This window comes from Hakea prostrata, chromosome 9 (assembly GCF_041222555.1).
Source record: "Hakea prostrata isolate BN-2017 chromosome 9, UWA_Hpros_2, whole genome shotgun sequence".
Lineage (NCBI taxonomy): Eukaryota > Viridiplantae > Streptophyta > Magnoliopsida > Proteales > Proteaceae > Hakea > Hakea prostrata.
Genome location: NC_142608.1, coordinates 46,179,370 through 46,192,573, shown reverse-complemented (window position 1 = coordinate 46,192,573; position 13,204 = coordinate 46,179,370). Strand labels below are relative to the sequence as shown.

At 40.3% G+C, this 13,204-nt stretch overlaps 1 protein-coding gene across 1 annotated transcript; it reads left to right on the top strand.

The window, feature by feature from the left end:
* Positions 1-1,831: 1,831 nt before the first annotated feature.
* LOC149005337 (putative pre-mRNA-splicing factor ATP-dependent RNA helicase DEAH5) lies at positions 1,832-13,003 on the top strand. The gene is made up of 2 exons (XM_089168218.1): positions 1,832-5,296; positions 11,958-13,003. The coding sequence occupies exons 1-2, from the start codon at positions 2,160-2,162 to the stop codon at positions 12,349-12,351; spliced, it is 3,531 nt and encodes a 1,176-aa protein (XP_089024344.1). The 5' UTR covers positions 1,832-2,159; the 3' UTR covers positions 12,352-13,003.
* Positions 13,004-13,204: the final 201 nt, after the last annotated feature.

The window sequence follows — 13,204 nt, the reverse complement described above, 5'->3', positions numbered from 1 at the left end:
TTCAAAGCTTGAGTAGAGATTGAAAACCAGACGAAATAAAATATTCAACACCCTCCACCCCACACCCCAGAACCCACCTTCAACAAAGCAAGTGCCTATGATAAGAAGGGATTTCCATTGAAGACATGAAATGAATTGAGATATGGTCAATGCCGATTTTGGAAATTAGAAAAATAATAATAACAAAATCTTCTTTTACTTATCATTCTGGTGATCGCACAAAATTTCTGGATGAACGAGATCATCCTAGTTCAACTTACCATAATAAAACAGGTTTCAAAAAAGAATAAACACGCCAACACTCGGTCAGTAAGACATTTTCCCTGGTGAATTCTCTAATAACACTATTCGGAAAACAAAGAAATGAACTACAGGATTATCATTACAGAAAATTCCCATTTGGATGGTAAAACTCGACCAAACCTAATTAGCAGGAAAACCCAAAAGAAAACGAAGAAGATAAAATAAGGGCTTTTGGTACCTTGGCAACATTAAATATTTCTTTGGATTTTCGACCTTCTTTTCTCGACTGAGATTGCCATTTTTACCTGGAGGAGATGCGGCGCAAAGAAGGCTGGGAACGGCATGGACTAGAAGAGTGTCCAGGTGAGAGAGATTGGAATGCCATGACAGACCAACGCACGATGTAGATTGGTTTTCAAGACCAGATTCTTAGAACAGATTTTCAATAATGATCTAAGCCTAACCATTTCTCATAACAGATTCTCTTTCATGGCAATGGAACACTGGGTGGCGATACTGTTCCCAAATCAAGCTTTAAAATAGAACAAAGGATTTAGGATGAGATTCAAAACCTATGAGAATCGAAAACCAAGACGTCAATACTGAAAAATGAAGTAGATTGTTGGCCTTTCATCTTAGTTTTGAGATGTTACCGAGGGTGGGGCTTCGAAGCTTCAACTTGCATGCATATTCACTTCCGTGAGTGGGAATTATTTTGCTAAAATTTTGTTTTTTGGTTTTTTTTAATTATTTTTATTTTTGTAGAATGAATAAAAGAAAGAACTTATTAAAAAAGAGAAAAAAAAACTAACACAAATAAATCGAAAAAAGAAAAGAAGTATTTCCGTCACAAAAGTTATTCAACTAATAGTTTCTGTTAACCTTATTCTTATTTAATCATTTCTTGAAACCACAAGGAAGCCATGTGCAAAACAAAATTTAAAGGGTAAATACCTCCCTTCTTAGCTGGACAAATAACACTTACACCCCTTCTTAGTTGGATAATGTCACTTACCTCCCCTCTTACCTTTTTCCTTTTAAATTTTTTTTTATCAAACAATTAAATAAACCCAAAATAGTAGTACTTGTTTAATTTTATCAACATATCCTTTACCCTTTTTCTTTTTAATTGTATTTTTAATTTTACTTAATAGTAATAGGTGTTTTTTTAATTGTTTCATCAAAAAAAAAGAAAAGAAAAAAGAAGAAGGTATGTTGGGCTTTTAATAATTAAAGATAATTTGATTTTTAACTATGATGTTTTGGTTTATAATAAAAGTAATTTAGTGGTGTTTTGGTTTATAATAAAGGTAATTTAGTATTTTAACGATTAGGATGATTACGCTAATTTAGGTTTAAAATAAAAAATATTTTTAATCAAAGATAATTTGAAGTTTTAGAAAAATATTTAACAGTAAAAGTTAAATTTAACCGAAAAAATTGACAGAGGGGAAGAGGGGAAGTAAGTGATATTATCCAACTAAGAGGAGAGTGTAAGTCTATTTGTTTATCTAAGAGGGGAGGTAAGTGATATTTACCCCAATTTAAACTAGAGCACTCAGGACCACACCTCACGTCCGGATGAAAATTACCCAAAAAAACAATTTATCCCCGTGAACATCCCCTTCTCCAAAATGTCCCCTGGGATCATCTGGTGAGATCATTCTGGTTTTGGATAAGGTCTTGTATTTTAATTTCGTCCTTCGAATTCTATTTCTGATTTCTGATTTTTTGGTAATATGTTTGATTTCTATCTCATCTCCATCAGTCGGTTGCCTGGTTCGAAAATTTTGGAAGGTTTCTAGTTTCTATTCGTCAATTCGATCTCCGTTTCGTGTTCAAATAAAGTAACAGTTTCTAACCCTAATTTCCCTCAATTTTAGCTGTCATCTCGTTTCTTGTCTGCAATTCCAATAATGGGTACTGAAATCCAAGATGAGGGTTTGAAGGCGCTAGAGTACCTGTCCCTTGTCTCAAAGGTCTGCACTGAGCTCGAATCCCATCTAGGGTTTGGTGACAAAGTACTGGCGGAGTTCATCACTGATATGGGTAGTAAAAGCGAAAGTCTGGATGGATTTGACTCCAGTTTGAAGGCGAGTGGAGCTGAGATGCCTGATTATTTTGTTCGCACTCTTTTCACTATTATCCGCGCCATTCTCCCGTCAAAACCCAAATCTGAGAAAGATAATAAGAGAGACGTTTCAAGTGGTAAAGCTACGATTTTTTCGAGTCTTGCAATTGCAGACGATAAGGAGAGGACTAGGGAGATCGAGAAGGAAATTGAAGAGGAAGCTAAACTGAAGGATATAGAGAAAAGGGATAGGGACAGGGAGAGGCAAATGGACGAAGAAAGGAACAGGAACAGAGAAGGAAATAGAGATAGAGGGAGTAGAAGGGATAGACACAGAGGTAGATATGACGACGAGAGGGAAGATAGAAGAGAAAGATGCAGGTACAGAGATGAGGACAATAGAACTGACTCCAGGAGTAGATCAAGACACAGCCGGCATGATAGGGATAGAAGGGCTGAGGATGATGAGAATGTTGACAGTCGAGATGGAGAGCATAGAAGAGATGAGCCTGAAGTGTACAAGGTTTATACTGGTCGGGTGTCGAGAGTGATGGAAACGGGTTGCTTTGTCCAGCTGAATGATTTTAGAGGTAAAGAAGGTTTAGTACATGTTTCTCAGATTTCTAGTAAGAGGGTTGCCAATGCTAAGGAGTTTGTGAAGCGTGACCAGGAGGTGTATGTCAAAGTGATTTCAATGTCGGGACAAAAACTGAGTTTGTCAATGAGAGATGTTGATCAGACTACTGGAAAAGATCTTCTGCCATTGAATAGGGGTTTGGATGATGATGCCTTGAGGGCAAATCCTTCTGATTCAAGCCAGGGACCTAGAACTAGAACAGGGCTTTCAGGGATTAAGATTGTCGTGGAGGAGGATGTTATTCCATCACGACGACCATTGAAGCGAATGAGCTCACCAGAGATATGGGAAGCAAAACAACTTATGGCGGCTGGTGTTCTCGATGCTAGGGAGCATCCTATGTACGATGAAGGAGATGGGATGCTTTACCTGGAAAAAGGAGCTGAAGAAGAGCTTGAAATTGAGCTGAATGAGGATGAGCCAGCCTTCTTGCAGGGGCAAAGTCGATACTCTATGGATATGTCACCTGTGAAGATCTTCAAGAACCCTGAAGGATCCTTGAGTCGTGCAGCAGCACTTCAGTCTGCTCTAATCAAGGAGCGAAGGGAGGTAAGTGAGCAGCAACAGAGAACCATGCTAGATTCTATCCCAAAGGATCTCAACCGGCCTTGGGAGGATCCGATGCCAGAGACCGGTGAGCGACATCTTGCACAGGAATTGAGGGGTGTGGGTTTATCAGCCTATGACATGCCAGAGTGGAAGAAGGATGCATATGGGAAGTCCATGACATTCGGGCAGAGATCAAAGCTCTCCTTGCAGGAACAGAGACAGAGCTTGCCCATCTACAAGTTGAAGAAAGAGCTTATTCAGGCTGTTCATGACAACCAGGTGCTGGTTGTAATTGGTGAAACTGGATCTGGCAAAACCACACAGGTGACACAGTATCTTGCCGAAGCAGGTTACACAACGAGGGGCAAGATTGGATGTACACAGCCCCGTAGAGTAGCTGCTATGTCTGTTGCCAAGAGGGTGGCAGAAGAATTTGGTTGTCGTCTAGGGGAGGAAGTTGGTTATGCTATTCGGTTTGAGGATTGCACTGGGCCAGATACTGTCATTAAGTATATGACTGATGGTATGCTTCTCAGAGAGGTTTTAATCGATGAAAACCTCTCCCAGTATTCTGTTGTCATGCTTGATGAAGCCCATGAGAGGACAATCCATACGGATGTACTGTTTGGACTACTAAAGCAGCTTGTTCAACGGAGACCTGAACTTAGATTGATCGTCACTTCTGCCACTTTGGATGCAGAGAAGTTCTCTGGATATTTCTTTAACTCTAATATCTTCACAATACCTGGAAGAACATATCCAGTTGAGATCTTGTACACAAAACAACCAGAAACCGACTATGTAGATGCAGCACTGATCACTGTCATGCAGATTCACTTGACAGAACCAGAAGGCGACATTCTTCTCTTCTTAACTGGTCAAGAAGAGATTGATCATGCATGCCAGTCTCTTTATGAGAGAATGAAGGGACTAGGTAAGAATGTTCCAGAACTGATAATATTGCCAGTATACAGTGCCCTTCCTAGTGAGATGCAGTCAAGGATTTTTGAACCTGCTCCTCCTGGGAAGAGGAAGGTGGTTGTAGCAACCAATATTGCTGAGGCTTCTTTGACCATCGATGGAATATTTTATGTCATTGACCCTGGATTTGCTAAGCAGAATGTTTATAATACCAAGCAAGGCCTTGATTCACTGATTATTACACCTATTTCACAAGCATCAGCCAAGCAACGTGCTGGACGTGCCGGGCGGACAGGACCTGGGAAATGTTATCGCCTCTACACTGAAAGTGCTTATCGTAATGAAATGAAACCGACTTCTGTTCCTGAAATTCAAAGGATAAATCTTGGTTCAATTACACTATCAATGAAATCCATGGGAATCAATGATCTTCTGTCTTTTGATTTTATGGATCCTCCTTCACCGCAAGCCCTCATCTCTGCCATGGAACAACTTTACAGTCTAGGGGCTCTAGATGAGGAGGGGCTTTTGACGAAATTGGGTAGAAAAATGGCGGAGTTCCCCTTGGAGCCACCCTTGTCCAAAATGCTTCTTGCTAGTGTGGACCTTGGATGCAGTGATGAGATTTTAACAATGATTGCCATGATTCAGACAGGGAATATCTTTTACAGGCCTAGGGAGAAACAAGCACAAGCAGATCAGAAGAGAGCCAAGTTTTTTCAGCCTGAAGGGGACCATCTAACTTTACTCGCGGTGTATGAGGCATGGAAGGCAAAGAATTTTTCTGGACCCTGGTGCTTTGAGAATTTTGTTCAGTCGAGATCTTTAAGGAGGGCTCAGGATGTCAGAAAACAACTTCTTACCATCATGGACAGGTATGAATCTCTATTCACACTTGCCACCTTTTGGTATAGCTGTTAGTGTTTTTCAACAGAATAAGAAAGAAGGAATGCCAAAAAATTGTTTTGTTAAGGTAAAAATTTCGATCAATATGAACATTTCGACCTTGGAAAAGGTCGAAATTTCGGTCGAAATTTCTACCGAAACTGGATACTTTTTTCCTGATTCTTGAAAACTCAGTTTCGAGCCTCAAATGCACTCAAATTGATTTGGATTTTTGCATAGTAGGTATTTCAAGCATAATAAACACTATAAAACTACTAGTTTACTAAAAAACTACTGAAAATGTAACATCCAACATTCCAAGTATATAGTACATGAATCAGAGAAGAAACTGGAATGTTATTACTTACAAGTCTATTCTATTCAAGCCTCAAAGTCTCCCTCTTCCGTCTGCACCCCATACAAATGACAATATAACTCCCATGATGTTTGCCCCCGCCCCATATAGTTTTGGACATAGTCAAGAACAGCACCTCTGTATGTGGCCTCATCCACATGCATAAGATTCCCTAAAGGTGGGAAGTTGTGAATCTCCAAAGGAACTGGTGGTGGTGGGCCTTTGTGGCTGTGGAATAGTGTGGAGGATTTGCTCAACAAATGTGATATGTAGAAAATATGATCGAACCGGGTTCATACTTGGTTTGACCCTCGACCCCGGTTGAGACAGAGGGAATCGACTCGCTCCCGAGCGAACCGGATCCAGAAGATAGCTTGCTTGAGGAAGAAAACTAATTCAGCTACAAGCACGCCCTAATCCAACTTATGGATTAGGTTAATTACCCTAATGATGGCAGGCACAAATTGACAGCTGTTGCTTATCATTATCAATGGGATAATCATCACATAACCTAAGGGTTATCTCAGGAGTCCTCTACTAGTCCAAACTAGTAGAAGTCTATCGCTTAACGGATCTAACTGTTAAGATCCAACGACTACCCGAAGAAGGCTCGAGTGCATCCAACGAAGGAGATTCGAAGGTACACTCTATATAAACCTCACTTGATTACGAGGTGAGGGACTCAGATTTACATACACACTGGTAGACGTAAACTATCAGAGGCTTGCGATCTAGATCACCTTTCCCAGTTCTTCATTCCTTAGCTCTGTGCTTCTAGCAGAGCCGTTTGTGATTAAGTTCATCAATTGACTTAGCCTTCGGAGGTGGACTCCTGACCCCAACGGTCGGGCCACGTCTGACGCTTTCGTTTTGCAGGTCATCAGGAGGAGATCTAAGGGCTGAGCAGATTTTGGACGCATCAAAATGAAAGAGCACCCTGCCCCTGGCTCTCAGGAGAAGGATAAGGATACTGATAAGGTCCCAGTGGCTAACTCCGATAATCAACAGTGGGAGGGACACCATAAGCTCCATAGGCCGCTCCATAACCATAAGGCTCCAGTCGTGGCTGACTGGCCTGACCCTGAATCTGATAGCCAGGAGGGACACCATATGGTCCTTACCATAACCATAAGTCGATTCGGTAGAACCAATACTCTCCACAGCAGTATCATATGAGGACTCTACAGGCCTATGCCATTCGGATCCTCTGTAGGTGGAGGAGTCTCTAGCATCATCAATGCTCATCGATCTCATAGATCCCACCAAGCTCTCGACATCGGATGGATGGTAGGACCCATATGATGGCGTGTCCTTTGTGCTCCAGTCGTGCTATCTCCCCTTCCCCTTCCTCGAATATGTAGAAGAAACATTTTTGCCTCGAGATGCAGCTCCAGTATGGTCTGAATCCTGTGTCGCGTGGGTGAACCGACTCTCTCCTGTGAATCTCGGTGGTCGTTCTCCCCCCCCCCTTGACTCTCACGTACTACTGGTGGTGGTGGTCTGTCCCTAGGATCAGCTGAATCCTGATCACGAGGTCCCACACCCTCCTCATCCCCTCCATCATCACCGTCATCATCACCACCATCGTCGTCGTCGCCAGAGGCCCGAGTCACCTCATCCTCAGTGTCGGACTAGAAAATCAAATCCTCACTCTGGGTGGATGCACTAGGGTGTGGCACGAAGGGACGGGCGGGCTCTGCATGTGGCCTCCCCTCCTGAGCCATGAAGTCCCCCACATCAGCCCTCATCTCCTCTGCAATCTGACTATTAGGAAGACCTCCCTCCTCATCCAGCAATCCATCTCCACTATCCCTCATCCAGTCAACTACTGGGTTATCATCATCCATCTCAAATATGTCAGCCAACTCGTTATTGGTGCTCTCTCTATCCATCCCCTGTCTAATATGATCCTCTCTTAGTCTATTATATTGTAGGTAAACAAGGTCCTCTAGACGCTTCACACCCAATCGGTTGCGCCTCTTTAAGTGAATGAGGCTGAAGGTGCTCCAATTTCACTCACAACCAGTGGCAGAACATGTTTGGGAGAGCACTTTGCTTGCAATCACACTTAAGTTGTGTGAGTCACGTCCAAATTGCAACCACCACTCAGCTGCAACAAACATAGACTCTAAGTCATTTTAATACTTAAATAACTAAATTAAAGATAGAATATAATAATTAAATGTATAATGAAATAAATTAATGAACTTACCCGAAGGGGCGGTTTCCCGTCCCGATACGGCCATAGCACGACCGAAGCTCCCAGTGGCATCCCTAAAAGCTTTTATCTAATATATAAAGAGAAAAAACAATAACTAGTTACTAGGTTAATGACTTAGTATAAAACTACGAATTGTGAATATCAAATGATTCAAATCACTATCTCACCTCCATAAGGATGATTGCTTGTTTAGCTGTTTCCAGTTCGAACTTCTCCACTACAGTTTGGACAGCATCCATCAAATCTTGCCTCATCCCAAGATTGTCCTTGTAATGGTACTTGGGATTTAAATAGTATGTTGTGTAAGAAAAAGTATGTCATAAAAGGGAATAGTTAATGCTTAATAGTGTGATAACATAATGAAAATTAAATTAAATACTATACTTAACAACTCACCAGCCTTATGTAGTGGATGCTGCAACATAGACTCCCATCTACTGTTGATGATTTGAAGGACTTTCTTGTTGCCGCGTGGGTGGACCTGAGCAACTTGCTCGCTTCATCCTATCTCTGCCAGAAAATATGTGTGGTAGAGTAGGTTTTCTTTGCTGATCTACCATCCTCAACACATTCACCACAGGTTCAAGCATCTTCACCACTATCCTCACATTGTGCCAGAAAGTCTCATCAAGGATAGTCAACTGAGCTCTCCTTCCTCCCACTGATGAAGAACCCTCCCAGTTAAACCACTCCTCTGATGCAAACATACTCCTAAGGCCAGTCTTCCTACTCTCAAAGCTCTGCAGTGCTATCCAATTAGTAGCAAATCTGGTTATGCCTGGCCTCACTAACTCACCCTGACACTTGTCCCTCATCATCCTTAATGCATAGGTGTGGTTATATATGAAGGTGCTAACATGTCGAGCTTGGTCCCCGGTATTCTTCACAAGCTTGACCTTTCCAATCTCCTTCAACATTAAGTCAATGCAGTGAGCAGCACAAGAGTCCAAAAGAGCCTATATCTGTCCATCCATTAAGGCATCAAGCCATCAATACAAAGTTATAAAGTGTACATGTATATGTGTAATGTAAATATATGTATTTACAAATGAAAATTAATTCTATATGTTTAGACTTTAGATACCTAGAGTTCTCCTGCATCTTCAACCCAGCTTTCTTGTAGTTGGAGCCATTATCAGTCACAATTTGAACTACATTTTCCACTCCAACCTCCTTCACCACTTGCTTCATGAATTTGTAAATGTATTTTGCATCCTTCTTCTCACCGGATGCATCTACTGACTTGAGGAACACTGTCCTCCCATCACAATTCAACATGAAATTGATGATGGACTGTCTAGTGGGACCAGTCCAACCATCAGCCATCAGAGTCACTCCATAATGATTCCATATGGGCTTTAATCCCTTAATGTACTCATTTATGTCCTCTTTATGCTTAGGCAAATACACATTATATATCTCATATGGAGTGGGGCTCTGTACACCACTCCCAGCCCTGCCTATCTACTCAATCATATCTCTGTAATAGGGCCCCTGGGTTGTATGTGCTAGAACACTATGGTAATGTGCCCATTTGGAGAAAGCCATCCCCACTTTCTCTTTCACACTCCCCCATAAGTGCTTCAACTTTCTCTGTTTATGCTCAGGCCTCGCAAATAGAGCCGGATCATTGCGAAGAATCTCAAGATCCGGATCTGTAGGATGTGCTGAGGAAGCTCGACCCCTTGTAGGGGCCCGTGGGATAGGAGCCTCCTGCCTCATACTCTGAGACCTCCTCATAGGGACTTGGGAGCCACCTGTGCCTCCCATACCTACTGGCTCTCTAGAGGACCCACAACCCAGACCCCTCTGTTGCCTCCTCATGTCATCAATCCTCTGTTGCTCCCTACTCATCATCATCGCCCTCCTCAGCTGATCGGCCTCTCGATCAGGGTCACTGTCTCTTGGCTCATTCCTACCATAACCCTCAGGATCTGGAAGGTCATCTAAGCAGGCATCCTCGAACTCATCCCTCTGTGTTCTCTTCTCTTTCCTCTTTTGCTTTCCACCACTAATATATGAGGCCATTGCCCTCTTGACCTCTACAAGCACCTTTGGGCACCCTGTTACATCCCTGTTGCCGCCAGCTAGATGCACCTTCAATCTAGTGGCCCCACCTCCTCCTATTTGTTTCTTGCAGTAATTACACTCGCTCTTCCTCCTATCAGTTGTTAGTGGCCTCCCATGATCCCAAGCTATGTCTGACATTTTTAAAATAGAGTGCCTGATACAAGAAACACACACTAAGTATCTTGAAAAGCTCCACAATATGCTTAAAAAATGACATACATGCTTCTAATAATAACCTTCTATTTTTAAATATAAAAAAAATATATGTATAACTATATAAATATTTTTTAATATATAAATAATTTTAAAATATATAAAATACACACAAACTATCTTAAAAATATCCACAACATGCTCCAAAAATTGCATACATGCTTCCACTAATACTCCACTATTTTAAAATTAAAAACAGAAATTAATTGGTTTTTTTTAATATTTAAATATTTTTTAAAATTATTTAAATATATATTAAATACAGTAAAATTACATAATTAACAGAAAAAAAATTAATTCAACACCATCACAGCAATATGGTGTCTCAACTCTCACATACATTCATTTGAAGCTTATACATGTACTACATATACATTTTTAGCAATATACATAATTTAGTAAATAATTTTTAATAACAGAAAAATAAAAAAATTGTAGGAAGAATCAAAAAATAATTTTGACACTACAAATTCATAGATCAACACTCTAAAGTAAACATATATAAATTTGGAAGCAATCTAATATGATTTAAGGCATAAATGAAACAAAAATAAAAAAATGAGGAAGTTGGTTACTCACCTTGCAAGATTTGAGAAAATGCACAAATGGAGGAGCAAATCAAGTGTTTGAAAGAAATGGAATACTAGAAATTAGGTGTAGAATAGGATGAAAGCAAGAGAAATCAGCAAAATCTTCAAAAGGAGGTCTAAATCTCGAGGGCGATATCGCTCGAAATGTCGAAACAGCGTCGAAATGTCGAAAATGACTCGATTTTGGGTATTTTATAACCTGTGGACGTGTCGTTTCGGCCCGATATGGTATCGGGCCGAAATTTCGGTCGATACAAAACGATATGGATACATTTCGTGCCTACTACTACATTTCGTTTTGATTTAGATTTTTGCAGGCATTTCGGTCGAAATTTCGACCATTTCGATCGAATTTTCTTCCATGGTTATAATAATTGTTCATTCTAGGTTGTTCTATTATTAAGTACTTTCTGGGATAATGACATATTTTTGTTAGATTTGTGAATAATAATTCTGATTGAAGGTTTTAGGGCGAGCTATGTATCTTTGTTGTTTACTAGATGGTGGTAGTAAATGGTGATTACTTTATATCGACATCCAGTGGTAAAGGTTTGGAAGTCTTTCTTTTATTCCGACATTTTCTTTCTAATAGTTATTGCATATAGCAAGCAAAGACAAAGAAAAGAGGAGAAAAGAGGAGTATAGAAGAAAGTTCTGTGAATTAGAGAAGCTTCATGTTTAGATTGTGAAGGTCTCATCAGAGCAATCATACACACAAACCCCCCCACCACACACACACACATATATATATATATATAGAGGAAAGATACTTCGCACCATGTGGAGACCAGCCAAGAAACAAAATGACCAAAAAACCGAGACCCACTCCTCTCAGTGCCAAGTATATATATATAGGAAAGCTACTTCGCACCATATAGAGACCAACCAAGAAACAAAATGACCAAAAAACCCAGACCCACTCCTCTCAGTGCTAATCCCAAGAGTATTGACTTCTTTCTCTTGCCTTTTGTACTCTTATTCTGACATAGCTAAGATATCCCTTTATCCTTTGTATTCTCTGTGGTTTTTGAGATACGGTTATGTGGGCAAAGTTATGACATAAGGTGTTTTCAGGTTGATTTTCTGTTTGCCTTTTTACATTCTTAGCAGACTTCATATTCTGTATGTTGCGGTAAAGTTTGTGAGTAGTTAAATGTGACGCATTGGTGCAAGATCTCAAAATCATTTTATGGTATTTTCAGGTACAAATTGGATGTTGTGAGTGGTGGGAAGAATTTCACAAGGATACGGAAGGCAATTGCAGCAGGATTTTTCTTCCATGCTGCTAGAAAGGACCCTCAGGAAGGTTATAGAACCTTAGTTGAAAACCAGCCTGTCTATATTCACCCAAGCAGTGCCCTCTTCCAGAGACAACCAGACTGGGTGATCTACCATGAGTTGGTGATGACAACGAAGGAGTACATGCGAGAGATCACCGTCATTGATCCCAAATGGCTTGTTGAATTGGCCCCAAGATTCTTCAAGGTTGCAGATCCGACAAAAATGAGCAAGCGCAAGCGACAGGAGCGTATTGAACCACTTTACGATAGATATCATGAACCCAACTCTTGGCGTTTAAGTAAACGGCGTGCTTGAGCACGTTTCATTTGTACATATTGTTTCTGCTCCTTTCATTGTGCATAGTTTTTTTTTTTTTTTTTTTTTGTGCAAAAAGAAAACTATCATTAAGGGTGTTGCAGTTACATCCATCATGGTCCATAGTTGCCACATAAGATAGTCCTATGTGTTGCCTAGTTAAGCTGAGAAGCCATAGTTTGGCAGAGTTTCTACTTAAATTACATGCCTTTAGTTTAGTGGTTATAGGTAAAATTTTTGCCAACATATGGAATAAAGTGGGGGATAGATTTGGATCTATGTTTCCTTGTAACATATGTTCCATCATGTCGTCATAACACCAGAGCTGTTGTATTTGGATTTGTTTCAGTTTTGCTAATTGTGTTGCTTTCCAAATTGCTTGTAGTTGATCTTTCAGTAGTTGTCCTTTGAGTGCTGTCTCTTTTATGATTTCTTGAATCTTTCCTTCCCATAGCACTCCCATGCTCCACCTTTCTCCTTCTAGTCTATCAAATAAGCCTGCACATATGAGTGTTGGTGAGTAATTAAAATTATATGATGTTTTGAAGCACTTAAAAGATGAGATTTGTTGTGTTTCTTCTTCATTATTAATCCTGGTTTGAGGGCTTATCTATAATTCACCAATCTATTTATTGATACTAGCTAGCACCTTTAGGGGATTTGGGTTCTTATTGTTATGTACTTTAGAATTCCTTTCAATCCAACTGTAGTAGCATGTGATACTAAAAATGGGGTAAAAAAAAAAAAACCAATTTTTTGTGTCTTTGTCCATGTCATGCCGGGTTAGAAAGGAAATGCATAAGTTGATGAAGGAATTATTGTGTATGAATTCCGTTTGCAATCCCAAATGTTT

Excerpts from the sequence above, each read along its gene's own strand:
- LOC149005337 (XM_089168218.1), top strand. The coding sequence starts at position 2,160 with ATGGGTACTGAAATCCAAGATGAGGGTTTGAAGGCGCTAGAGTACCTG. Across the intron at positions 5,297-11,957 it reads CTTCTTACCATCATGGACAG|GTACAAATTGGATGTTGTGA; the intron begins GTATGAATCTCT and ends TGGTATTTTCAG.